Genomic DNA, 27,894 nt, shown 5'->3' on the forward strand with positions numbered 1-27,894 from the left:
CACTGCCCAAATGTATCTTAAGGACAACAACGACATTCATTGATGAAGTTATATGTGACATAAATTAGAAATATCTGTGACATAAATTATTCCATAACGATAATGCAAAGTTTGATTCGTTTTTATTGACTCGAATAAAGAGGAAAGACAACACACAATTCAACTGTAAATATTGAGGAATTTAAACCAATGACTAACATGACGCTCTTAACGGCCCTTTTACCGCTTTATTATCTTAAAATGATATAGAAAGCAACATGCATTTAAATGTATTTTTGCATTCCAAAGGAAGGTTCATGTCAAAATATCCTTGTCCTTGTATGAACTTTACGAATTAGAAGGCAAAATGTAGTAATTTAAAGAACACATACCTTTTGTGAAAATATGGTTCCACTCAATTATTTTAAAAGTCATAAAAATAAAATAGATGTCCACCTAAAAAATGCCCTGAGGAATAGCTTAGAGCTCAGTTAGCATCCCAATTCCAGGTCTCACAAATGTGACTTTGTCTAAATAGTGCCTCTTAGATCTTTCATCTCCTCTGCTCTCTCAGACTATCCGGCTTCGGTGACAGAGATTACATAAAGCAATAAATAGCTCATCATTGTATCATGCTCATCATGTTATGTACCCGCCTATACTTAAAAAAACAGGTGGGGCCAAAAAAAACAAAACAATAACAAAGAAAGCTAATGCTTCATTGGTATCGCTGCATCTCCTGTTTCAGGTAAAGCTCTCTCATAGTCATGTCCCACTTGCTTCTGTACAATCCCATTGGGAGATTGCAGTTCAGTTCCTGTGGTGGGTGTGTCTTTTTTTTTTTTTTTTTTTGCATGTTGATGTACAGTTTGGGTATGATGGGGCTGGATTGGCTGTGGCTTTGAGCTTGATTCATGAATAATTCTTCAAACTTAATTTTACAAACTGACTTTCAGTTATCTGAAGAAGGCTGATGATTTATGACATTAACATCACTTACGCTGTATGGAACACAAGCTATTGATTAAATGCTGGAAAAAGGGACTCCCTCATTCTACTAGGGGGACTTTAATGCTCGCATGGGCAATGACAGTGAGTGGGTAACTGCAAGGACTTGAGTGGAAGGAACAGACTCACCTTCAGAACCCGGCATTGTACATAACAAACATCATGTTTAAACATAGTTATCCATATGTGGACTTTGTACCCCTGGGCGGAGCCAGAAAATGTTCAGTGAGTTGGCCAGGGTGACGCATCACCTTTGTGAGGGGTGGCCGTGCGTGCACCCGTCAATCTTTATTATAGCATCCAGTTTCAACTCCCACCTATGGCAGAGATTTGCCCACATCTCTGAGGAGGCGGGGGACAGTGAGGTCATCTGTGCTTGTCGTGGCAGCAATCCCCGAACCCACTGGTGGACACCGGCGGGAAGGGATCCCATCAAGCAGAAGAGGGAGTCCTATTGAGCCGATTTGGCCTGTGGGACCACAGAGGCAGCTGACGGGTACTGCCTGGCCAAGCGGAATGTAGCTTCTGTGGTCATAGAAGTAAAAACTTGGGCATGGGTAGAGTTTTGCAATGCTATGGAAAACGACTTTGGGATGGCTTTGAGGAAATTCTAGTGTCTCAGGAGAGGGAAGCAATGCAACATTAACATTTTGTATTGTGGCGATTAGGCGCTGTTGACCTCGACTGGAAACATGTGAGTCAGTGTAGAGAAAAACCTCCTTGAGTCCACCAACATGCCTTCCCTTGGGGAAGCAGAGTCTGGGGACTCTGAGGCGGGCTCCCCCTATCTCCGGGGTTAAAGTCACCGAGCTGGTGAGACAACATATTGTTATGTGAGTGTACCAGAAAATACTGAGTCCAAAGTCGCAATTCTTTCGTATTTTTAGTGGAATACTCTGCACTGACGGGTTATAGAGTCATCATTAGTGGTCATCATCTTACACACCTTTGCTAAATTTATGTTGCCTTCATGATCATCGGTAATAAATAAAGAACGGTCAAACGCCGGAGGGTACTTGAAGGCAGCACCACTCCTGGACGGTCCAGTCTTGTGACGTGTTCCTTACGGATAAACAAACTCCCTGTCGCAGGATGGCTCCAAGGACCTTTCGGAGCTAACGGTGGTCACTTTTGCACGTAGTTTTAATGTACCCGAATGGAGTGAAGGCAAAGTAACGTTGCAATGTACGTATCCGCTATGAGGTAAGTTCGGTGGAAGTCGCAGCCAGACAATTCTAACTATTGCGCTCATGTTTTAGCGCAATGCATTAAATTTAGCGAGTAACAGCGAATACAGCTCCCAATTTACACAGGAGACGTATCGTTCTCTTGTTATTTCATTTATAAAATGAAAGAGTTTATCTGAATATATTGTAAGCTACTCACGTAAGCTAATTAAATAGCAGACCTCTAATAAGCCACCGGCCCCAAGTTCGAAGCGTCCACGTCTGGATGTTGCACACCATAGTTTACTGTCGTGTTGTTGATCATTGCGCTGATAATGATAATGATGATGATGATGTTGTTGTTTTTCTTTTCCTACATTATCACTTGTTGCATTCATAGATTAACATTAGTTCGACGTTTGCCGTAGTTGAAAAAACTGTCCCCTCACATACGTCCTCATCCGCATGCCATTTGCAAGTAACTAATCGATCGTTTTTTTTACATCAGTGACACCTCTACTGAATTGACGTACCATATCTTTAGTAAATACACCGACTATCCCCAAGTTACACAATACAGAGCCTATCCAACACAACCGCTGTATCGGGAGCTTTAATGACACTGTCGGATTGCTGTTGTTGGGCTGGGCACCATGGTCGTAATTATATTCTTTCTCACCACAAAATTCCGATTTACGGTTTTGACTGATTTAGTTGCCTTTACTGATCCAAAAAGCAACAACCCCCCCCCAAAAAAACCCCCAAAACAAAACAGTAACATTGTCCAAAACACAAGTTTAACTGGGTTTGAATTCCACTTAAGAGATTTGCTTTATTACTCCTAATGCCATGAACGTCAGGGGGCACAATTTTCAGATGCAAATTCTGAAAGAAAGTTAAAAGAAATCGTCCTGACAGATCCAGATTAATTAATCACCCATGCACATCTGTATCATACTCAAAGCTGTTCCGAATACTTTAAATAATTTCATTTGAGGTAACGGGACATTTGTTAAGGCAGAATAGCTCTTGAATTGGATAATGTCATAGTATGTACAGTCAGTGGTCATGCTGTTTTAACACCCACCATATAATCTATTGCTAGACTATAGCAGTGCTATTTCTTGTCATGCCATTTTCTGTACGATACATCCTTCTCTGTCTCATCATTCCAGTGTCCTGATCTGACAACTGCATGACTGATATAAACTGTCCATCACCCGACTGCACATACTTTGTGATACACTCTTTTTAAAGATGACTATGTCACCTGTGCATACTGTGCTGTGACTGTGGCACAATGAGAAAAGACGGCCATAACCTTCTGCTATTATCATCCAAGAAACCATGCCAGGGCCTGGCGAACCATGGTCCAGAGCTAGAAACGCTAAATGCTGTTTTGGAAGTGAAAGAGGAGCGAACAGAGCAGGCCCTCTCTGTGGCGATAAGGCACCCACGGGAACCACATGAGCATGTGCAGGAGGTGACTTCCAGACATGCGTGCCGAAAAAACGGACACTCCAACAGGCTGCGGTGTCTCTTTAAAGACCGTGGGCGACACACCAACATTGAGGCAGGCAGCTCCACACGCGAAACTCGGCTGAATCTGGAGCAGCTGCTGCTGATGCTCTCTGGGAAGATAAATAGTGAGCAGGGAGTCTATAAATTGCATAAGCAGGAATTGGAGCTGGAAAAAGCCATCGTCCTCTGCCACCTGCTAGACACCCACCAAGATTTTCTGCACAAACGACAGCTTGTGCGACAGTTCGCCCAAGATGACAGCAGCTTCAATCAGCTTGTTCCTCATCTAAACCACTCGAGGACCTCGCTGCGTGGATCCAAAATTGCTTCTTGTTCCTCCAAGATCAAAACCAAACAGAACCAGCAGGCAGCAAGCAGTGACTTGTATTTAGATGACGCCTGTACCACGTGTGTGGCAGCGGACACCTGTTGGAGCAGTGCTCTAAAAATTTGTCACCCTCATAACACTTCTCATGCAGAGCGCAACGACCAGGCCCCCTACCACCCACAGTTTACTGGGTCAGATGTGTCCCCTCCCTCCAAATGCATGGACAGGAATATGGCGGTAAGTGACTTAATGTTTCCAGATTGAACCTTATCTATTTGATTGATCTGCGTTTGTATAAAATGACCAGTTGGCCATCTGGGCAACTGTGGACTGTATTTGAAATCTAGTTTTGGGGGCTCAAAATAGCAGTTTCATTATTATGGTGATATATATATGCACACTGATAAATTATACTTTCTACAAGATTTTTGATTAATTTTTGGGCCATCACCCCCCCCCCCCCCCAACCCCCCAAAAAATGATGTCAGCGGTCTCTGCTGTTGGACCCAAGAGAAGTGTGGCTCAATCCCCCCATCTATATTGATCTTTGTGGGTGGGGGCACTTGAGCATCTTTCCCCTTACAGGTGGCACATATTTCCAAGCATATGATTGTTCCTAACGTGGTTAAATGAGATGGAGCATTACTAATGATGGGTTAATTTCACACGAAGAGATGATGTGAGTCTGAATACAGGCTGTTGTCTGGCTTCAGTACTCTAACAACTCAAATGGGATCATCATAGAAAATAGTTAGCTGGATGGAACTGATGGGTCAAGTCACCTGTGGTTGTCTGATTAACTGAAATGTGTCAATATTTTTCTCTATACCAATGAATAGAACAGAAGATACAGTGGCAGTGATTGAGTTTATTCCTCTGGCACCCAAAGCAATAGTCTTGTGATCACAAGTACAAGATTACACAACAGTTGATTTGAATAGTGGTGTGCATTGTGAAATGAAAACATGTGAGATGTCTTGAGCCTGATATCTTTTTAAGCACATTATGCTCTAGTCTTAATGTGTGTGGTGGCAATAAAGCTCATAAACAAGCAAGCTTTACCCAAAGAAAGCCAGTCCAAACAGAAGGAAATAATTAAGAGTACTGTACCGCAAGAGTTGACTTAAATCGACTGAGATTTGGTACCTTCACAGCGGGTAGTTGCCAGTGGTGGTAATGAGGTAATTGTGGAAAGTCAAAGTCATAAATGTTACATTGTGTTGGCGCAGTACATAATGGCTAAATGTCAACAGACACCAACAAAACCCCCCCCCCGTCACTTTTGAAAGAAGTGGCTTGAAGGCCTGCGTGCATTGAATTGACTTGTGATGGTGCTTGTAGGATTTCACTTGGAGGTTGTGCAGGCATAGTCTTTTGAACTGAACTTCTGCTCTCTGTCATGTATGGCCTGTCATAACAACGGAGCTGGGAGGAACAGTGTTGCTAACTGTCTATTTTTATGTGCCAGCTTGCTACGTTGAACCACAGACTCATAAGTTTAGCTATCATGTTTAATTGGTTTGACCTGCAGTATATGCGGATGAAGGCGGGTCGGTGGTCCAGTGGTGAGCGTTTCAACTTCACAGTGCAGAGGTTAATCTCATTGCCATCTACTTTACGTTATGGTTTGAGTTAAGTTGTCATTGCTGGGCTTACATGTGCACAGGTTTGTCAAGGCCACATGCATATTGTGTTAAGCTGTGTGTAATAAACCCCTCAATAAAGGCACTAATAGTCAGTCACATCCCTCAGTGTTATTGTAGAATATCTGGATTAGGTATCTTGTTCTTCTCTCATCATTTGACCTTTTTGGTATCATCGGCCCTGGTGACATGAGCAAAAAAAACATACCACCCAAAAATTTTAAACCAAAAATCATATATACCCATGAAAACTGAAAAATGAAACTTACCGGTGGGTGACTAAAAATCGAAGGTCGTGTCTTGAAATTGCCACGGATACAAAGATGTTTGAAAACTTTGAAAATAATTTTGCCATTTTAAAAAAATCACTCTGCAGTAGCTATAAAAGTTTTTCATTATTGTTATAGAATATCACAATACATGACTGAACCCATATCGCTCATGCCTCGTCATATTGAGAGAATGAAATATCTCAAATTTGATCAAAGTGACCTCAAACATGCAGAGAAACTATTTTACCCAGGGAGGCGAATTCGATACTTAAGTGCGCAAACATAGCTTTCCTGTCAAGATTCAATTTGTTTAAAATCAGGAAGACTCAGCATCTTGTCAGGCTTCCGAATGTTGTTTTACAAGTGTGAAACTGCAACCGCACATTCGCATTAGTTCCACTTGCTCAACTGTGTGTCTCATGCAGCCTCCCCGTGTTGCAGCCCGTGTTGCCTCTTGAACAATCAATAGGGAGCCAACATCATTCCAGCGTCATCTCCATGGAAACGAGCCATAGTCGCCGTTATGATTGGGCACTGACTGAATGCTTGCCTTTTTGTGATAGGATCCTGAGGAGGTCTTCCCCACCCCCCTCCTCTCAATGACAACCCCCCGTTTCATACGCTCATTTTTCCAATCGTCCTTTTTCCTTCACCTTTATGGCTCCGGAAACGATATGAGACGCAGCCTGTCGTGTGGTCTCGCATCTGGCTAAAAGCAGGAAGCTGCCCCGATGGGCACCGACTCTCGGAGGAAGAGCTGTAGTTCCACGGACATCTCAGTTTTACAGCGGTGCTGCAGTAGGGACCTTTGTAGTTGGATTCGTCTTGCATTTTCGTCTCTTTGCATCTTTGTTTTTTTGTTTGCTGTTTTATTTTGGGGCCTATATGTCTTGCTTTGACATGACATGCAACATTGGCAGTGGTTTTATTTTATTTTATTTTTCTCTGGGTGTTGTAAACTGGCCAAAGATGACTGCGGTAAGGCATGGATAGTGAATATTTATGACTAGCACAGCGTTACTCGGAAGCTTGAGTTTGTATATAAAGAGCATTTTTAGTGTCAGGATAATGAACGTGACGGACTTGCCTTTTGAAACAGAGAACATTTTGCCAGATGTTTTTTGAGGGCACTGGCCTCGTTTTGGTAGATGTCGTTACTCGGGGAATGACAAGGCCCTTTACAATAACTTTGTCCTTAAATAAATTTGAAACGGGCATTATAACCTTAGCAGGTTTCATGCCGTTTCTTTTTTTTTTTTTTCGGGGTGTTGCCGACCATGGTGTTCTTAGTTTGGCTTCAGTTAAAAGGCTGTGAGAAAGACCTCCGCTTATGGTCTTCTCATTATGTTTCATAAAATAATTTCACAGTTATTTTTTTTCCCAATGTACTTGTCCACCAGTTAAAAGCTGGCGCCAGCTTCATTTCATGATCTGTCCTTGGTGACAAACTGAGAGTGATGTATGATCTGTGGACTCGGCCAAAGCCGCCTTAGAAGACACCACCGCATGTAAATATGCAATCCCGACAGGAGACCCAAATTTTAGAACAAACTGCACAAGAGTTAAGAAAATCAGAAGACCAGAGAGATAAGGGTCGAGGACTCTCCGACAAGCCCATGCCAACCTCTGCCAATATCCCTTCAGCACCGTTATTAGGAAAAAGACATCATTCGCTCTCTGAAAACCTAAATGGTTTTGAAGCGGAAGGGAAACACAAGGTATGTATCGTTTGTGTTCGCTTGCCAATTGTAATAGATAAAAAGAAATTAAGTTTAAATCCCTCACTATGTAAAGAACAAATGTGGGTTGCAGACTTTTTTTTAAGCCAATCAGGCGTTCATTGACTCATTGAACATCTGTTCTCCCAAGCACTGGGAATGGGCCATTATAAATTAGTCTTGGGGCCCTTCTGCCATGGAGGGCCCACATTTGCTTTTCATTAGGAGCCTGTCAATATAATTTTTTGCATACAATGTACCATGACTCTTGTTTTCGTAATAGCAATAGCAGCATCTGATAGCTTCACAGTGCGGATTATGAAGCTTTGTGAAGAGCGGGCATTGTACAGAATAACGTAAAAGGTGGTGAACATTTCCGAAAAATATATATGGATGTGTAACTTGTGCTAAAAGGGTGTGGGGGGGGTAACTTAAACTGGCCTCCAATAGGACAGAGTGTCACATGGACTGAGAGAGTCCTTTCAAGATGGGTATTTTCTTCAGGCTGCTGATGCTGCCCTTGTATGCTTGGAATACAAGTGGCGGCAGTGTTGATACAGTACAGTAGTGAGCATTTAATCTTCTGTACCGATTGACCCTTTTGGGAGTATGGCAATATTCTTGTGATGAAAAAGCCGAGGGTACAAGGTTGTGACTCAATTGCGAATATCCGATGAGATTTTAAGAATAATGAAGAGGCACAAATTGTTCATGGTTTCAATGTTCGACTACTGTTGAGTTGCAAATCACAAAGTAAGCAATGCCATTTCTTTATTGACACAAGAACAAACCCTGTGATTAGAAACAAGCTTGTTGGCTGTGGTTTTCTGTGATCAAAATCTGTCTGGACTCCATATGGCCATCTTACTGACCCCCCCCCCCCCCTTCCCCCCCGCTCTGATCATCCCCATTGCACATGAAGATCATGTCAGGTTACAAAGTCTTTTGCACTATTATGGAGACCTTGTTGTCTTTGTTGCCGGTAATTCTGGTAGTTTCCCATCTTATAGTTGTCTGTACTTTTGTCGCTTGCTTGAGCAATAAAGTTACAAATATTCTAACTGTCAAAAGGTATTTACTTTCTAGTGGCACTTATGTTCTCTATTGACTTGCAGCTCAAGTAGTGTTTCAAAAATTGTTTACATAGGATAGGTTGTTAACACAAGCCAGTTTTTACTGGACAGGCCAAATGAACATGCCGCTCAAAGGTGTAAGAGACACTCATGCCAGCACTGCATATTTGAATCGACCTACTTTGTGTACCTGTGGGAGAGTCAAAAGTGGAGCACTCTGGTTTTGACGAAGACCTCATCATTTTCCCTCTCCCTACCTTGTGGTTTCCTTTCTGAACTCTGACTACATTTCCCCATTGCGGGACAAATAAAGGATATCTTAATTATCAGACTTTATCATTCATTTTCTTGAACCGTTCGCCTCAAATCACGTTGTTTGAAATGCTTGGATAACCAATTTCTGCCTCTTAGGAAAAAAAAGAAAAAAAACCCATGACGCCTCGTGTGTTTGATAATAGTTGCCTGCATCTCTTTGTTTTTTCGTTTTTCAATTTTTAAAATATGTGACTGCAAGCTGTGTTTTCTATCACTGATTCCAAATGGTTATATTTCCACATAATTCCTGCATATTTGCATATTATTACTTAATGAATAATTGATACATGAGGGTTAGGCTATTCTCGAGAGCATTTATCTCAGCAGCCCCCAACTCACCCCACCGACGAGATGTCTGGTTGCAAAGCATGTAGATGGTCTCAAGGGTCGGAGGTCATGAACTGCTTTTGTTGTGCAATGCAAATGCAGTCACTTCAATATCACCCTGTATTTAATGGAATATACTTGATATGTTTTTAGAAATAAGTCCTTTTGACATATTTGTAGTGTGGACAACAGTTTGGTTCTATACTTTGGAGATATCTCTGAATCCTTTCAGTTGGCAGTAGTGCTGCAATATTGTCCAGTGAAACCTGCAGTGGTGACAGAGAAAGAAATCGATGCAGCCATGATCATGTTTTTTTTTTTTTTTTTCTAAATTGTGTTTGCCAATCGCTTGCTTTGAGATGGGCTCCCCAGCCTGTCATATAAATGCAAAATGTAACGTACCGTAATTGTTTTTTCTCTTCACGGCTCTTCATATCATTACAGATTGAACGGTGTCGTTTCTTTCCTTGCAGACTGTGTTGTTTTAATTGGATATATGATCGCCGCCACCACCACCTTAACGATCCTTCACAAGCGTATTTTAATTAGACCTAAAATGACTGTCTTCTAATTTCTAAAAAATATACTTTGCTTTTTTTGGCATTGTGCAGGATAATCACACTAAAACCGTTACCAGTCAGCATATTTTATGTCTTTATTTATTATTTACATCAGACCCTGAGGGTGCTTGCATGTTGGTGTTGTTTGCGTAATGCTTGGGGGGGGGGGGACAAAAGCAGCCTTTTATGGGCTCTTTGTCCTCTTGCTGGTTAAAGCAGACCACCCCCTATCCGTCAGTATCAGACACCCAAAGGGTAAATGAGTAATAAATACAGGAGAAGATTTTAGATGACACTTCATCGAGTCTGTTCACGACTTGTATATGAGCATTAGAAGCTGCTATTTACTAAATCAAATCACGCAACGAACAACCTATTGGAGTGCTTCAAGATATGGGTACAATGATGTTGTACAATCAAGTGCCACGATAGTCTGATACTTAAGGTGGACTATTTTGTAAATTCATCACAGATGATCGGATTAACTCTTGTCTTTGTGCTCATGTGTTATAAAGTGTGTGTCTGTGTATAGAGAGGGGGGAGTTCAGCCTGCTCCTGAAAATTGCTGATGTTCGCCTTTTAGCTATATCAGCCTGGAGTCATTTCAGCATCCCTTACAAAGACCTACTCAGAATGGCAAACAAAAATGTGATCAGACTGATTTTAATTTATATGCACAGGATGCATACCAATAATATGCTGCAAACTAAAATTTCATTTCAAAAGGTCATTCGCCTGATGTCGTATTGTTCTGGTGTTTTTTTTTTTTTTCTCCAGTAAACTTCCAACACACTGTACGTCACACAGGAAATGATTTACGTTGTCATTAATTAGCCAGAAATGAATTCATGACAGAATTAGCTTTGTACACATTTTTTGTTGTTTTGCTGTTGAAAAAAAGATTGTAGTGAGAGGACAATGAGACTTTTAGATGATTGTTTTTTTGCAACATGATTTTATTCCTTGGTTCTTTCTGTGTGGCACCCCGTCAGTGATTCACCTGCCTCTACCGTACCGCGTGGGTGCAAAGTTCTTCTTTCCTAACTGAAAAGAAAGTTGTGAGTCTCATGTGTCAATATTTATTGAATCTTTTTTGTTCCAGAGTGGTGCAGACTACCGGTTTCTGGTACGGCAGAACTTTGAACTCTTGCGAGCTTTGGATGAACTTAAGAAGACATGCAGCATACTGAGGGAGGAAAATTGCCTGTTGGTAAGTTTCAAAACAACAGCTGATTAACGTGATATTGGATTGATACTGAATATGTTGTAAATACTAAGGGTTTTTTTAATGTGTAGTTGGTATTGACTGCAGGTGTTGTGTGTAATTTGTTTAGCGGAAAAGCAGTGCTCCAGAAACGGAGGAGAAGGTCAGACGGCTAAGGAGGAAGAACACAGAACTGGCAGTGCTTGCCAAAAGGCTGGAGGAGAGGGCACGGAAATTGCAAGAGGCAAATCTCAAAATGGTATACCGAACCGATGTTGTAAACATGTTCACTTTATTTGTGATTGATGTCAATCGGCATTTATTTGACAAATTTTGGGCAGGGGTGTCAAACCCATTTTCATCGCGGGCCATATTTTAGTTACCGATTCCATTGGAGGGCCATTATGACTGAAATCAAATAAAAAAGTCAACAATAACAAATGTATCCAACTATTGTTGAAGTTACTTAAATGAAGTGTTGGCAACAAGAAAATGCTTACAATATGTCTCTTATTTATTACATATGAGCAAGCATCATGGAAGTTGCCATGTTTTATTTGATTTGCCTTCGCGGGCCGCATAAAATGAGGGGGCGGGCCTGATCTGGCCCCCGGGCTTTGACTTTGACACCTGTGATTTAGGGGGTATAAATCATTATTTTTTTTTGCATTTTTAATGCATTTTCACTATGGCGGGGCTTGATTGTAAATATGCAAGCCATTTTCTTATTGCATCGAGATTTTCATTCATTTTTTTTTTAATCGTCTGATCGACCCAAAAAAACCCTGATCACGTAAAGCCTCGCTGTGATTCCTAAATTTTTGGTTAATTGTGTGAAGCTCAGTCTAGACGTTGTATAAATTACGTTTTATTGTAAATACATCAAATTACAAGGAGTTCTTGGTTTACACCGGTACTGACGTACACGATGTAGTTTAAATGACTGATCATAATTCTGTTTAAAATTTCGATTTCCTAATAAAACAATATGTGCCATTTCTGCACATGTAACACTTTATCGAAACGAGACGATATGCTTTTTTATTTTCAATAAAAATAATATCGTACAAATCTGAGGTTTGCTCGTTGGTTTGGCCCTTCGCAAGCTTTTCAATTTCTCATGTGGCCCCTTTGCCAAATGAATTGCCGGCAACCACCTGTCGGCATTGCCCTCCTGTGGAAATTGTCACAGTATATCTTAAAAATTCACCCTGTAGGTGAATTCTCCATCACTGATAAGGCCCGGATCAGTGGAACACTACAAGAGGGCATTTGCACGACAGCGAGCACGTGATCTTGCCCAGCATGCGGATACACTGCTGTGTAAGGAAAAGGAGATCGCGGCGCTGCAGCAGGATTTCAGGGAACTGGAGGCACGACTAGGCGCTGCTAAAGTATGTATATTTTCATTTCTAATTTCTTACATCTCATGCCTTCAGCCCTGATTATTATTATCATTTTTTTTAATTGTCTGGTCGTTTTTATTCATTGATTTGTTGGCTTGTTACTGATCTTGGAATGTTTAAATTCAACTGGCAGTCCAGGCTGTGGCTCATGTTGGCTCAAGTCTGCTCTCTGCTGGACAACAATTGTAATTCCATAAATAATAACACCCCCACGCCAAAAAAAAACCCTGCTCTCCTCCAAGCATCAGCCTTGACAAAATCAATGATGTGATCACTCCAGTTCCTAGAAAAGAAATATCAGATCGTTGGAGTGAAATGATCCGTGTTTTATGGATATCCTCCACGGCGTGTGTCTTCGTAGGGTTCGCCTGTGCCTTCAAGCAGAGTCGAATTTGAGAGACTCCTCAGAGAGTCTCAAAGAGAGGTTCTGCGGCTTCAAAGACAGCTGGCCGTCACCTCGACCACATCGCACCAAAACCACAATCCTGATCCTGGCGGCCATGATAAGTGCGTGACATCTGCTGAGGTGGAGGTCGTGGAAGAGAAGGTAAAAATCGCTGCAGACACTTCATTATTGACCACCTCTGCCAAGTAATTTTTTTCAAGCAAGTGCCCCTGATTTCATTCTGCTGGAAATTACATTTGAAAAATAAAGCAACAACAAAATGTTCAAGTATTCCCATCCTCCCTATCTGTTGTCATAAAGGTAAAGCACATCTTTTTCACCCCAAATTGGAAGAGAGGAAACTGTCTTGGCAACGGAACATTTAGCCCTGAATCTGAAGAGTATGTTTGCGCTTGGCACGCATGCTGTTTTGCCGCGTTATATAATGGCTTGTCGTTTGAGCCGATACTAATCTGCCGCAAGCCATAATGAGATGATTCCCTTTCTCAAACTTGGACCCGATCAAAGATGCAAAACTCACACACACTCTTGATCCTCTCTCTGCATTTAATACCCGGCCTTCTCTGCATCCCCATTCCTCAAATCACTTGCTACCCTTTGCACTGCAGAATTGATACTTGATATAATGGCCACACTTTAGGTAGCAATACAGACTCACTTACAGGACATAATGCAGTGCTGACATTAGTACACCTGAAGCAACGCCACTCGAATGGTTTTAAAGAGACGAAAATCTCTTTACACCGTGGCAAATTTAGTGCATCACAATATATTTGTAAGTGTCAAGGGGAGAATCACTTCTGTGACGGAATAGACTATTTTTTGTGTGCGTGCGTGTTGATGTTAATGTTTAGCATGCCGTTATGCCCGACATATCTTCCCCTTGATCCGCAAGTGTCTGCGATGTACAGTCTTTCCCTTGGAAGCGCAAACGAGAATACCGATTTTGGTAATCTCTCCTTTGTGGGCCGCACACACGCACTCACCGTGTTACACGAACACCCAGAACGGGGCCATGTTGTGTGAACTCTAATCCCCTCTAACAACAGAATGGTACAGTCCAGTAATCCGCTCTCTGTTGCTGTGGCAGCGGTGAGAGGGTTTTCGGTGGTAGGTAAGACTCCAGCCGCAGCAAAGACTTTTTCCACCGAGCCCTGCTCTGGATAACTAGCAGGCCCGGCCGGCGACAGCCTTGATGTTGCCTCAGATCACGCAAAAGGGGTAGGTCATTTGATGAGGTTGCGTTGCATTTCCGTTGGCCGTTCTTCTCAGCTTTTACCTCTTTCGAGTTAGTTGGAGGTGAGATTCAAGTCATGCAATTCTCAACATTGACACGGCACATATCCGGGTGTCAATCTGGGATGGCGACAGCTTGCTCACGGCGTTGTGTTGGAGTTTTTTGATTACTTTTATCAAGCGCTGTCTGTGTTCTCTCGTGACTCGTGACCAAGGGACTTTTGCACGTTGGTCTTGCAGCTCTTTTAATATTAATTCCTGTCGTTTTGTGGCGACCTTTTATTTGAGATTGACAGTATTTATTTTTTATAAATTACACTTTAAATGCACAGGGCCTATTCAACAACAGTTAAGCCCCAATTTTTATCTCGAAGCCTTCAGATATTAAAGGCATCCAGAATGACGGTGACAGGATGCTCCTGCATTTGACTGCGGGACGGCGATATGATCTGTATTTAAAAAGAAAATCAACGGCCAGGCCAATCCATTAAGGTGCTTTTAAAAGAAGTGATCCAGTTACCCGTTTCAGTAGTCTGCAGGGATTACACCAATGTGCTTATGGCACTCAGGGACTGCTGAATGGAGTGTGTCTCCGCGTTAGTGCTCCAGGGCCCCAGGTTGTTCTTGATCCTTGAGTTTGCCTGCACCTCCTCAGTTTCGAGTGTAGACAGACGCACTGCTGTGGATCTGGGGATGTACTTATTAGGCCTTGGCCATCCCGCAATCTTTTCGTTGGCTAGTGATGCTGACCGATGTGTGCAGGAATACTTACCGGTAATTACCGTAGTTTAACTGCATGTATATTATGAGAGAAAGAATGAGTGAGGACAGGAAATATAAATCCAGTGCCTCTTCCAGTGGTGGGAATGTGGTTCTGGGCGAAGGCCCTTAGTAATGTTAAACATGGAGCATCACCGTGACATAGGGGTGGGAACGTGTCGCAACCAAAATCTTCTAAACACGAGACTGTGTCCCATTTAGCAAAGGTTGACTGGGCCTCTGATGCTATCACCTCCGTCGATGCTGTAGTCTGGTTTCTCTTCTGGGGCATAGCTTCCAATTCAGCAGCAAATCACATCCATTTATCCCTTCATACTTTTTAATACACATCGCCATATGATATGCAGGGTTACGGGGGCTCACAGTCTATCACTGCTGACTGTGCGGCATGGATAAATAATCAATAGAAACAGTGGATACACAACACAAACAAGATGCCATTGTCATTATTTTATCTGGAGAAGAAGCACACTTTTTTTTCCAATCTGCTCTGGTATTCCTGTGACAGTTACATGGAAGAGGGTTTTTCATAAAAGGCTCATAGAGAATTTGGACCAAAGCGGGGGAAAGAGCAGAGAATGAATTCAATGAAATACAAATATGGGTTCGAGTGAAGTTGTGGAAAACGTAAATCACAACAGAATACGCTAATTTGCAAATCCTTTTCAACCTCTATTCATTTGCATACACTACAAAGACAAGATGGGTTCAAACTGATCAACATATTTTTTTTTTGTGTTAAATATTCATTCATTCGTTTTGAATTTGATGGCTGCAACACATTCCAAACAACTTGGGCCAAGGGCATGTGTATCACTGCGTCACCTTTACTTTGACCTTTGACCTACACTCACTTAGCTTTTGGGAACAGAGGACACTAATTGTTGAAGCTTTAGAGATGGAATTCTTTCATTCTTGTTTGATTATACATTCATCCATTTCAATTCTAAAATTGTCCTAGTTTGGGTCATGTGAGTTGGAATCTCTTCCAGCCGACTTTGAATAAGAACTGGAATACACCCTGGGATGCTCGACATTGATACATGTGGCCAAAAAAAACAACCCTTCTTTCTGTTTTCCGTTTTCATCTGGACATTCCACGATGTTGTTAATGTGAGGATGCTTTTGTATCCCCATCTTTCATCCGTGAGACATAATGTAAAGGTCTCACTGTCTGCTCTTTTTGTAAAAAGTATCTCAGAGTTATACACCACATGGATGCTGATTATATTTACTTTGAACTCAGCTCTTTTACACAATTTGACCCGGTGGCTCATTTTATTAGGTCACGGTGCTTATTTGTAGCATGTAGCACATGTATCTTAAAACAATACGATATTTACAGTCAGTTTTCTATGAACCAATGGATGAAATGGGTAAAATGTTGCATCTCAGGTCTTTAATTCAAATAAATGAGAGATCTCCAGGTCTCCAAAAGGAGGGTAAGATATACCCGTGAAACCTTTCAGTGGTCTTGACCGCAATGAAGACATAATGTAGCCTAGGCAGTGTTCTGACTCGACGGTCGTGGCCCCCGCCATGGGGCTGGTGGCTTGGGGCGGCGCGCTGGAGGGTGATGAAAGCGAATTTTAGTTCAAGCGAACGGACCCAGGGAGGTGCGCCCCACTTACTCAAAAGTTTCCTACAGGCTTCACTATTTTATCCTATGGGACATATGAAGTTGAAAATATGCTTCAGTATTGTTTTTAAAACACAGTGTGTTATAATGACATGGCGGCATTGGGTGAAATTGGGAAATGTATTTATTTTTTGTGTGTGAAAGCTTTTTAGTATTTGACAATTTGCCACTGCGCCACATCAGGCAATTCAAGTTTTGAATCGCTGCAAAACCAGTAGCTGAGACTTGCCCACTGGTGAAATTGTGTAGCAGACCCCACACACTGCCAATGTGCAGTAATGGCTTACACAGTTCGTTCGATCCTGCATGGCCGTTCCGGATGCTGGAAGGGAAATGTGTATATACATTTTAGTACAATGTTCAGTGTGTGTCGTCCATATGAGGCCTCCATACAATGAGCTGAATACAGCCTTTTATACATGAAATCATGTTATTTGGGGAAACTCCTTCTTCTGTAAGTTGCCTCTTTGAACTGATGTCATGCTTCGACCTATTTACCAAACATTGCTTAATTAGTGCAGCTGAATGAGTCACTGTATTTTTGCTCGCATTTCACACTGTGTGTTCTGCTAAAAATCCTGCGCACTATGCGGGTGTTCGGCCGCGCCGTTTTTTGCCCCCCGCGACGCTCGGGTTCGATGTTCTGCTAACATTTTAAGTAAGCCTCACACCTGCCTTTGATAAAAATGTAGTATCGGAGTTCATTCGTGCAAACTTGCACTTTTCTTCGTTCTCGCTGTGTGTTATGTGAATTGATAAGATTGGAATTGGCTAACTGTTTGAATTTTGTTAACGATACCTCCAGCAAATTGGCTCCTGTCCGTCACCGTAAAGCGACACAATCTGCTATATTTCTGCACACCTAGGGTTGGCTTTGAAGATAAAATGCCAAGTCTGATAACACTTGAGTCTCAGCTCTTCGGGGCACGAACATTATTTTCTTTTTGTTCATTGCAGGCACAAAGTGCAAGAATAACTCTTATTACAGACAGGTACCAAGTTAGAACAGTAACGGTATTGAAGAAACAATGCAAGTTGAAGTGTTTTTTAAAAAGATGAATCCCAGAATGGAGGCAGAAAAAAAAGACACCACACCCTGTATTGTGAAAGCGAAAAGGAAAAATCTGCAGTGTCATACGAGTGTATTTCATTCGAGCCCTGGGCCTTTGTTTAAATCAATTGACTGAAGCTGGCTATATAAAGCCTCACAGCTGACAAAGCTATTAATAGAGAAACAACCGAGTCAGGAGGTGGGAGGAACTGCTTTAAGAGCTCAGAGACGCAATGATTACCACGGCACAGACCAAGATAGAGCTTCAAAAAGATTTCTGGTTACCATACACACATTGTTATACCAGAAACTTGGGGCAACCGGAATGCATCTGGGTGGTTAAGTTCTGATGAGACAGTGATCGTCTTTTTAAATAAATTGCAGGTTTGATCGCTATCCAAAGCCCTGATATATCCAAGGCGTATTCCTGAGCAAGATCCTGGGTGTGAATGAACTTAGCCTCGTAAGCAGTGAGCCAGATTTACTTCCTGGTCTTGGTTTACCGCTATACTGGTTTACACACCGGCCGTTCCGCCTCTGAAGCCAAGAAGTTTGCTGGTCACCTTTGTCCCTCAAGCAACACTTCTGCCCGATTAATTGGCTTTGATAGGCAGAGTGTACGGGGTAAAGATGTATTTATACCGTATGACTGGAGTGTCAATTTAAGTAAATACCTTGCAACAGAAAGCTAATGGGTTAAGTACTCACTTATACAGTACAGGGCAACAGAGAGCCACAACCTGACTGCACACATTTGTTCTTTCGGGTTGCTGCTGTTTCACTCTTCCGATTTGAGTGCTGTAGATGTTGGCAGCAGGCGTTTTGAATTGCAATCTTTGTCCTTTATTATGTGTCTAGACCTTCACTAAAAAACTAAGGAAAGAGATGCATGCACATATCGACAAGCACAGCACACTTTATAATTGGGGCGGTAACTTTTGTTGTTGAAGAAATAAAATTTCAGAAATAGCATTTTGTAATTTGTTTTGAAATGCAAACGGTTGTGGTCATTATAATAAAATCAAATACAGTGGACTCACACTGTTTTCAGGGAGTAGAGCGGAGTCCGATTATATTGTTTTTAAAAATATGCAAATAGTCGCAGTCACAATGATTATATTTTCTGATCTTAATCGTTTAAACGGTAAATGCAGTCGACCCCTGCATACTTTGGCTTCACATGTTTGCAAGTTTTATTTTATCCATTTATTTTCGAATCCGCTTATCCTCACAAGGGTCGCGGGCGTGATGGAACCTATCCCAGCTGTCTTCGGGCAGTAGGCGGGGTGCACCCTGATCTGATTGCCAACCAAACACAGCAGCACACAAAGACGAACAACCATCCGCGCTCACGCTCACATCTAGAGTCAATTTCGAGTGTTTCATTCACTTGGCTTGCATGTTTTTGGAACGTGGGAGGAAACTGGGGCACCTGGAAAAAAAACGCATAAGCATCCTATCCTATCCTATCCTATCCTATCGTTCCAACCGACTGTTATTACTGATAACCTGCCGTCTTTCATAATAGAATTAAACCACGGCATAATGTAAACAAGCCACAAAGTTAAAGAAATGTAAATGTAGGGTGCCACTCTGTGCTTTAACGGGGATCCAGGCTTCTGTCAAAGAGTACTGGATCACTCAAGCACTTAAATACAGTGTTTCACGGTAACATTAGCTTAGCATTGCAATTAGCATGGCTTCTCCGCATTTCACTCTTGTTAATTACTCCTCGTAATCCCTTTGTGAGAACGATACTTGGAAGAATCAACGTTTAGCCACAGGAGTAGCCAGCTAAGGCTTAATGCTTGCTTGTTGCTCTGGCTTAAGTAGCATCGAACTTGCCTCGACTGCCTCAACCTGCTGACTATCCGCACGTAGGTGACTTAAATGCGTTACGTCACGCACAATCAGAACGGCGAAGCTTTTTGGGACTGCTTCTGCTGTTTAAATATCGGAACGAAATGAGAAATCTGTTGTTTTTTTAAAAAAATATTTATTGTTTTTTATGAAGCACAAAATGCATTCATTCATCTTCCGAGCCGCTTGATCCTCACTAGGGTCGCGGGGGGTGCTGGAGCCTATCCCAGCTGTCTTCGGGCAGTAGGCGGGGGACACCCTGAATTGGTTGCCAGCCAATCACAGGGCACACAGAGACGAACAACCATCCACGCTCACACTCACACCTAGGGACAATTTTTGGAGTGTTCAATCAGCCTGCCATGCATGTTTTTGGAATGTGGGAGGAAACCGGAGCACCCGGAGAAAACCCACGCAGGCCCGGGGAGAACATGCAAACTCCACACAGGGAGGCCGGAGTTGGAATCGAACCCGGTACCTCTGCACTGTGAAGCCGATGTGCTAACCACTGGACTACAAAATGCAAAGACTCGCAAATTACGGTGCACAAATGCATTTTTCAGCCTTGTATAGTTTGAAGGAGCTGGGTTTTTTTTTTTTTTTTTTTTTTGCTTTTTCTGAGTTTGTTGTTGCTCATTATTTCCCAAAGTGGTAGTTTTCGTTATGTGTGCGTTCATCCACCTTGTTATTCATTTGCATGAACTGATTTAATTTTGCACTGTAACCTGAGGAAGATAAATATTTAAAAAGACCATGTCAAAATGGGGAACAAGAAGAAAGTGTTGAGTACAGTTGTCTGTTTGTTTGTTTGTCCATTGTTAATTCGCTACCTACTTCATGAAGAATGATGTGTTCATTGCGATCAACAATTGGGTTCTACCATTCTGAATCTGAATAAATAAATAATCAAATGTGTCAGCTAAATCTAAAAGAGCAGAGGTATCAAACCCATTTTTTGTCGTGGGCCACATTTTAGTTACCGTTTCCCTTGGAGGGCCATTATGATGGAAATCATATAAAGAAGTCAAGAATCACAGTTTATTCAACTATTGTTGAAGTTACTGGAATGAGCTGTTTGGCAACAAGAAAATGCTTACAATACCTGTCTTATTTATGACATGAGAATGATACATTTTGGAAAACATATTTTAGCAAGAATCACAGAAGTTGCCATGTTTGATTTGCTTTTACGGGCCACATAAAATGATGTGGCGGGCCATATCTGGCCCCCGGGCCTTGACTTTGAAAGCAGTGTGTCCTTCTGCAAGCTGTCGCTGAGTACTGCCGATCATGCTATTAGGTTATGGCCTGTGGCGTCACTAGCACAGTCACTTCTTCAGCTGTCGACCAGAAGTAGGTTTGCACTAAAATTAGATAATGCTTCACAACTCTTAACAGCCTGACTGCACTCAGTTGGGTGGAAGACAATTGGAAAGATCCAACACTTTATAAAAATAACTGCCAATAATTTGTAAGAATACTGCATCCTTCTGTCATTAAGTCATTAATTATATCCTTCCTAATTCCAATGTAAAAGCTTCCTCCTGATGTGTTGTAGTCATGTTACAAGCTCCGGGGAATCCCTGTGGATTATTTGTTGTTTCTAGCCAGACACCGGGTAAGGAGGCTCACTGATAATCAGTCACTCACAAATTGGCGGGGGGTGTCATGTTTCATATCACTACAGTTGGATAGTTACTCCCTTGTCAGACAGCGGCTATGGTTCATCCAAAAATGGAATGAAATCAATTTAAGAATGGAATTGGACCCTTGTGAGAATAAAGTGGATCGGAAAATGAATGGATGGATACATCTATGAATGTAAAATACTTGACTTAGCCGATTTCTGCTTCTCATGTCAGGTTGTAGGAGAAACCCCGTGTGCGCCATTAGATGAATCTCCATCTACTTGTGAGAAGACTCCCGGAGAGGAGGAGGAGTTGGGGCTCCCAGTGACGCCCCTCTCGGGCCTTAGCCCGACTCTCCCCCATCAGGAGAAAAATTCAGAGGAGAGGCATCTTCACTATCTGGTCAGTAACTCCTGTAGCGGCCGAGAGCAAGATTTGACTTGCTCGAGCGTGATGTACCGGTACACATTTCCAGTACTACGTTATGCTGCATGACATTGACACTTATCAAGGGAGTTCAACCTGTTCTTGTTCGCAGCAGTGACTAGAATGAGTCCTTTTATGGGGATCCACATTTTTGCTATGAAATGAAATTCATTTGTTGAAAAATTGCTCATATTTATTATACAGATGTGTATTTCAAATGATTCATATAGGATGTCTGCATGGAAACTGAATGCTGTGTTTTCTGAAATTGTAAATGAAATATTGATTTATTCATCACCCAAAAAAATGATCAGATTTCAAGAATCTCACTTATGGTTTCCACGAGGTACCCCACCAAAACGATGTTTAGACCCATTCACAAGACCGTATCAATTTCTCAGAATGATGATATAGCCAAATGAACTTGGTTTGCATTTGTTGGTATTCATCGTTGCCGTTTTAGGAGAGTGAGCTGACAAAGAAGAGAAAAGAATGTGAAAATCTTGAGCATGAAGCAAAGAAGCGGCAGAAGAAATGCCTGGATTTGGTAAGTGGTCATCTTTTTGTCCTTGTTATACTTAAGATCTGCATTAAACTTAAACCTTGACCGAGATTGTTTTATTCCAACCCTTTCTGGTGTTTCAATGACAGGAGAGCCAACTTGAAGATGAGCAGGGCAAAAATGAGAAGCTAAAAGAGGAGGCAGATCTCCTCAGGAGGAAGGCACAGCTGCTCGACCAGGTTCGTGTCCGTATTGTCCGGCAAATTCATGTCTACGACTGTCTGACGGAACATTTCTGACAAGCTAATACTTCATATACCAATACATTTTTGGAATAATGTTGAAGTTTGGTCTACAAGAAAAGCAATGACAATGAAAGACATTAAAATGATCATGTTTCACAGACTCGAGTTGAGAATGACGAGTTGAGGGAAGAACTCTCTAAAGTGACCGCTCAACACAATTCAGTTCTCGAGGAGAATCAGAGACTCTGTGCCAAACTGGAGAACCTAGAGCAGGTCCTAAAGGTGTACAATGGGCCTCAATTGTTTTTTTTTAAAATTACATCTGCACTGCTTTCTTCACTACTCACCACGAATATTTTGTCTTTTTGAGCAGCATATGCGAGAGGTCGCTGAGCGAAGGCAGCAGTTGGAATTGGAACATGAGCAGGCACTGGCTATCCTTAAGTTCAAGCAGGATGAAATCAAACGCTTACAACGGGTACGAACCACAGCCTCCGCCACACCGTTTTCTTTAGGAAATGTTTTGCCCAGCAGGAGGCACCCTTTGGGCACGAATAAAGGCCCCCTGGTTGTCTTCAAATTGTTTTGCCCGAGAATAACGTGTACACCGAACTCAATCATCTTTGTCATTTTATTTTTTCTTTATTTTGTCTTTTTTAAGGCTCAGTTATTTGCCAAGAGGGAACATGAAGGGGTGGTCCAGATGTTGGAGGTGAGGTCGTATTCCACTGGTATAATGTTTTAGGCAGGGGATGTTGTGAACATACCAAATCTGTAATGTATTGACTTTCTATATTGTATGGCCCTGTGATATCTCACCACAGGCAGACATATTTAGCTCTTACCTAATTGCTGTTTTGAGCTTCCTATGTATTACATTAAAGCGCTAACTGACTCGTGACTTTTCAAGATACTTCTATTTTATTTCAAGTTTTCAGACCACACAAAGCAAAGTCATTTTTTATTGAGTGTCTTTTCCTGTGCCTTGCACATAGCAACAGTGATCTGCTGCCTTAGCCAGTATCACATTGTTGACATAACACAGATGGTTGACATCAAACGTGTCATATCCCGTGTCAGTTTGCCGCGATGTTATTTTAGCCCATGGCACTTTGTTCGTTTAATGAATTGTGTATTTGATTTTAGGAGTTGATTCAGCTTGTGTTGCGGAGGGAGCTGGTAGAGTATAGCTGCCCCTAATATAATGCTACTTCCTGTTGCTTGGCTTCTTGGTTGAACATACTGTCTCTTTATTTAACTCAAAAGCATCACTGTAAAAAGTCTCTGTCCTTCCTGAAAACATGAGTTGTGTAGCTACACTCGCATTGGCCATTATTTGACAGATTCAAGAAAACGAAAAAAGGCAGAATTAATTATTTGCTAACAGCCAAGAGACATTCTGGTGAAACTGCATCTTGACAGGATTTTCTTGCCGACTCTGGATCTTTAAGGTGTTTCCGAGTTTGTTGTTTCAGAAGCATGTATTTGAATTTCTTCCCTCCTTCCCTCCATTTTCTTTTTTATGTCTGTGCTAACCAGAGTACACTGGACTGCATGCAGGTACTGTTGACCTTTAACCTGCTTGAGCCCATACACTGCAGTATTAATCTTCCCTTACGCACAATCCTCCCTAGTCTCTGTCGTTAAAATCACAATGCCTCTATAACTTCTATTTGCCCATCTGGCTCATTTTTTTCTGGCCCAATATTTTTGGGTTATCTGCGTGAACCATATAAATTGAGACGGTCACATAATTTTGGTTGTTATGACTACAGTTTTTAAAAACGAATGTAATTATGCTATAATGCCAGACTGGGTCTCAACGTGTTAAAAAAAGCATCTTCAACTTAGTTTGTGCATCTCAGTATGCATGTAAAATGATGCTAGTGTAGGTGTTGCACACAGGAAATATTCAGACTATTTTATGCGCAGGCAACCAGGAAACCCTCACCGCAAGCCCAACCTTCACACCAGCATCAGTGGTGCTTCAACTAGCTGTGTGTGTGTGTGTGTGTGTGTGTCTGACAAATCATACATCACCGTAATGGGGAAGAAAATCTAAAAATCAAATCTACAGTGGCGGATAAAATAAACGGCTGTCACCAGACTCCTTCAAAGGCTGGTGGTCAACTACCTTTGAGTGGTTTAACGACCAGCAGTGAGAATGTAGTGCAGATAAATAATTTGCCTTGAACCCCATAAAACAACATTGTGGCGTTTCAGTACAATAATTGCAGGATTCAAATATTAAGAATATCTGCAATTACTGGAGTGAAGTATGGGGTCAAATTCAGGAGCACTGTCACTTCTTTGTTGAATTCGACCGACATGAGTTCCCCCTCACATTAGTTGCACCGTTTTCAGTTCTCTTTGTTTGCAACTGGCGCTAACGAAAATGTGTGCGCCTGTGTGACTCCCAGATTTCGAAACCTCCTTTTGACTGACATAATGATCCAAACAATGTCATCAATTCTTTGGCTCAGTCAAAGGTGCGAGATCTGGAGGAGAAATGTCGCAGCCAGAGTGAACAGTTTGGCTTGTTGTCCCGAGAGTTGGAGAAGTTTCGACTGCAGGCCTCGAAGGCGAACCATGGCGGCGCCGGCCTTCTGAACCACCCCGGCTTCTCTCTTCTGACGAATGGAGTGGGCCTGTCAACAGAGCGAGGTAAATCGCACAAACAAAGGCAAAAGCCACCCAACTGGAAGTATTAATTGTTCGGATTTTAAGTGAAATTGTATTATAGAGTGTATTGTATTATAAAAAAGGACACAATATTGCAAAAGTTTTTTTGTAGCTCAGTTATAATCGGCACTCTTTCGTTCTTTCTTTTTTTCTTAACTATTTAAAAAAAATAAAAATCTGCCTTTCTAGGCATTTACAATGGACGTCATAGATTTTCTACCATTTATTAAAGAGGGAGAAAAGGCAAATAATTTCTTGCCAATATTATGTTTTATGTGGCCCCGTGAGTCGAAACACGGTATCCTGATTAATATGCCGTTTGTTGAATACGATTTAAGCAGTAAACCCCCCACCTCCCACCTCCCTATCTGTGGGGGTGGCCAATTTCCATTTGCAGTCAAATGAGAATAACAACACATTTGCTCAAGAGTCGGGTGACGACCAATCACCTCAACTCGCGAACATCACGACCAGACTCAGAAAACGGATAAGTCGTTATTGGTTTTTGAGCAAATGTAATGTCATTTTCAATTGAGAGCAAGTGGAAAAATGGTTAAAAATAATCAAAATTGATTCACGAGAATGCCGTCTTTAGCCTCGTAGGGGCACATAGAATATATTGTTGTAAATACTTTTTGTGACATGACCTCTGTGTACAGTCAGATGAAAGGGTCTACAAACAGAGGTTCTTCATCTGGGTTGGATCGAACCCTAGGGATTTGTTGAGCCTCTCTGTTGTTTTTGTGGTGCTTTGAGGTCGTCGAGAAACACACTCAGCGTGCGCGTCCGTTGTGGTCACCCAACTCACGTCATTAATGACGTCCCGTTGCGCTTGAGCTTCATTAGCTGCGTACTTTTCGGTTAGACGTTTTGCCGTGTTATGACTTTTTGAGCAATGCTTTTGCCGATGGTAGACAAAGTAAAATGGCAGCAACGGGAATTGCCATATTGTATGTCAGGCAACAACCAAAAGGGTACATTTATTGGCAGTCAATAATCAATGATTTGTGTGAAATTCCTGTTTAGTTTTTGAACATGGTGAAATTATGTGCCACTTATGCATTTTTCATTACATGCACTACTAAATTATTCCTTGTCCTAATGTTTATTCCAATTACAAAAGGTTTGGTGAATTCACATTTGAATCTTGGGGGTGGTGGGTTCACGACCACCACCAAGGTGAAGCACGACTGCTCCACAAGCATTTTTTGTTTGTCGATTTATATAATCGTTTTGTTTTCATTCATTAACTGTACTAATAGTATTAACTCATTCACTCCCAATGACGTTTTTAAACGTCTTTTCAGACTTGGTCCAGAATTGGCTGGTACTGAATGAGTTAAGAGTAATACGTCACTGATAAAATGCCTTCATATAAAAAGGCTGCAGCTACCTTTAATAAAAATAACATGCTTATACTGTATTTCAGCTCTTTTCATCTCTACTCGTATTAATTGTGATGCAAATACAGGATTGGTCTCATTTCTCCACGGTCGGGTGTTTCTGGCATGCCTGATGCTAATCTAACACCATCTGGCTTACACTGAACAGTCAATTTCTGGGCAAATCTGACAACTTCACATATCTGGCCCATACATCAAACGTCTTACCTGTTCATGTGTTTTAGACTGCACAGATGGCTCATGGGATATGGAGTCTCTGAGCGAAATAGCCTTCTGGAGTCTCGAGGGAGGTGACACTCTCTCATGCGCTGAGGGTAATGATCCGCTCGGTACTGTTGTTTTTTTTTTTTAGTCGCTTCTACTCATAATATATGGGGAAAAAAAGCATGGCATGTTCAAACCCGTCATCTCATCTGCACTCAACACTGTCACGGAACGTGCATGAGACTCTGCTCAAGAGCTGAGGTGAAAACTGTCTGTGGAATCAGTTAAGCCCCTTAGCGATGCCGGTGTGACACATGCTACCACAAGGTAGTGTGACCTCTGACTACAGACAGATGGAGACAGGATTTTTCTCCACTGTTTAATCAGTCAGGTTCAACCTTGAGTTTATTTTATTTTATTTTTGCATGTTAACCAGTGACCTCACCCACCTAGCCGCTCATGGATCCAACAGAGCTACCCCCTGTGAGAGCGAAAGTGGATTGTGTATTACCGCTGTCCTCTCTGTCTCCCTCTCCCCCTGTTAGATGTGGCTGCTGCACTACGCATGGGGACCACCCCCTATGCTGCCGGGCTGTCCAGGGTGGAGCGCTCTCCGGTCACCAAGCATCGCGAACTTCCCACAATCAGTGTCAGCAAGTCAGCCTCGTCCTCCAGCAAGTCCGAGACGACAAACCTCACCCCAAAGTCGGAGACTCACCTCAGTCCGCACAAATCAAGCCCGTCACATGAGGTAGAAGAGTGCGGGCGTACAATGGTTAACTCAAGGCGAATCTGATGCATTTAATAACTGGGGTTTAGAAACAGAGTTATATTAGCTTAATATATAGTATACACGCTTTTCCATTCTTGAAATTGTTTACAGGCTCTTGGGTTCTTGCGCTTACTGCGTATTGTGTGACAGACAGGTTAGGTCAGAGGCCTTATCATCCAGTCTACAGGGCTCCCTTCAATTCAATAAAGCTCATGTTTGGTAAAATAATCCACCTGCCACTGGATTATGTGGATCCAATGGTAGTAGTTGTAAAATGGTTTACCTGGAAGCTAAAAATATCCCCCTCGCTGTATATTGTGTTTTCTGATGAATGGAAATTGACCCTGCGGGTATTTTACAGACACTTTAACGCAGGGGTGTCAAACTCATTTTTGTCGCAGGCCACTTTGTAGTCACAGTTTCCCTCAAAGGGCCATTGTGACTGTGAAACCGTATAGATGTTTAATCACCTCCTCATATTATTAAAAATAGAGGATACGATCAATAGATAACTATTTTTGAAATCAAAAGTTGAGATAG

The 27,894-nt window shown here is 42.0% G+C and overlaps 1 protein-coding gene across 12 annotated transcripts in view; it reads left to right on the forward strand.

The window, feature by feature from the left end:
• The first annotated feature begins 1,999 nt into the window (after window positions 1–1,999).
• LOC127588840 (peripheral-type benzodiazepine receptor-associated protein 1) overlaps window positions 2,000–27,894 on the forward strand; it is a 40,298-nt gene continuing 14,403 nt past the window's right edge. For 3 of the 12 annotated variants that reach the window (XM_052047711.1, XM_052047712.1, XM_052047714.1), the window contains exons 1-16: window positions 2,001–2,190; window positions 3,329–4,239; window positions 11,013–11,120; window positions 11,245–11,373; window positions 12,332–12,508; window positions 12,882–13,067; window positions 21,355–21,522; window positions 22,010–22,093; window positions 22,198–22,287; window positions 22,453–22,575; window positions 22,667–22,771; window positions 22,955–23,005; window positions 23,440–23,472; window positions 24,777–24,957; window positions 26,603–26,707; window positions 27,128–27,333. In XM_052047711.1, coding sequence (XP_051903671.1) covers window positions 3,454–4,239; window positions 11,013–11,120; window positions 11,245–11,373; window positions 12,332–12,508; window positions 12,882–13,067; window positions 21,355–21,522; window positions 22,010–22,093; window positions 22,198–22,287; window positions 22,453–22,575; window positions 22,667–22,771; window positions 22,955–23,005; window positions 23,440–23,472; window positions 24,777–24,957; window positions 26,603–26,707; window positions 27,128–27,333 — 2,532 coding nt within the window. In that variant the 5' untranslated portion in view covers window positions 2,001–2,190; window positions 3,329–3,453. Of the gene's footprint in view, window positions 2,191–3,328; window positions 4,240–6,499; window positions 7,636–11,012; window positions 11,121–11,244; window positions 11,374–12,331; window positions 12,509–12,881; window positions 13,068–21,354; window positions 21,523–22,009; window positions 22,094–22,197; window positions 22,288–22,452; window positions 22,576–22,666; window positions 22,772–22,954; window positions 23,006–23,439; window positions 23,473–23,832; window positions 23,854–24,776; window positions 24,958–26,602; window positions 26,708–27,127; window positions 27,334–27,894 lie in introns of those variants that run through there. The other 9 variants (XM_052047707.1, XM_052047715.1, XM_052047708.1 and 6 more) reach the window with 8 other exon arrangements.

The sequence above is a fragment of the Hippocampus zosterae genome, chromosome 16 (genome assembly GCF_025434085.1).
Source record: "Hippocampus zosterae strain Florida chromosome 16, ASM2543408v3, whole genome shotgun sequence".
Taxonomy (NCBI): domain Eukaryota; kingdom Metazoa; phylum Chordata; class Actinopteri; order Syngnathiformes; family Syngnathidae; genus Hippocampus; species Hippocampus zosterae.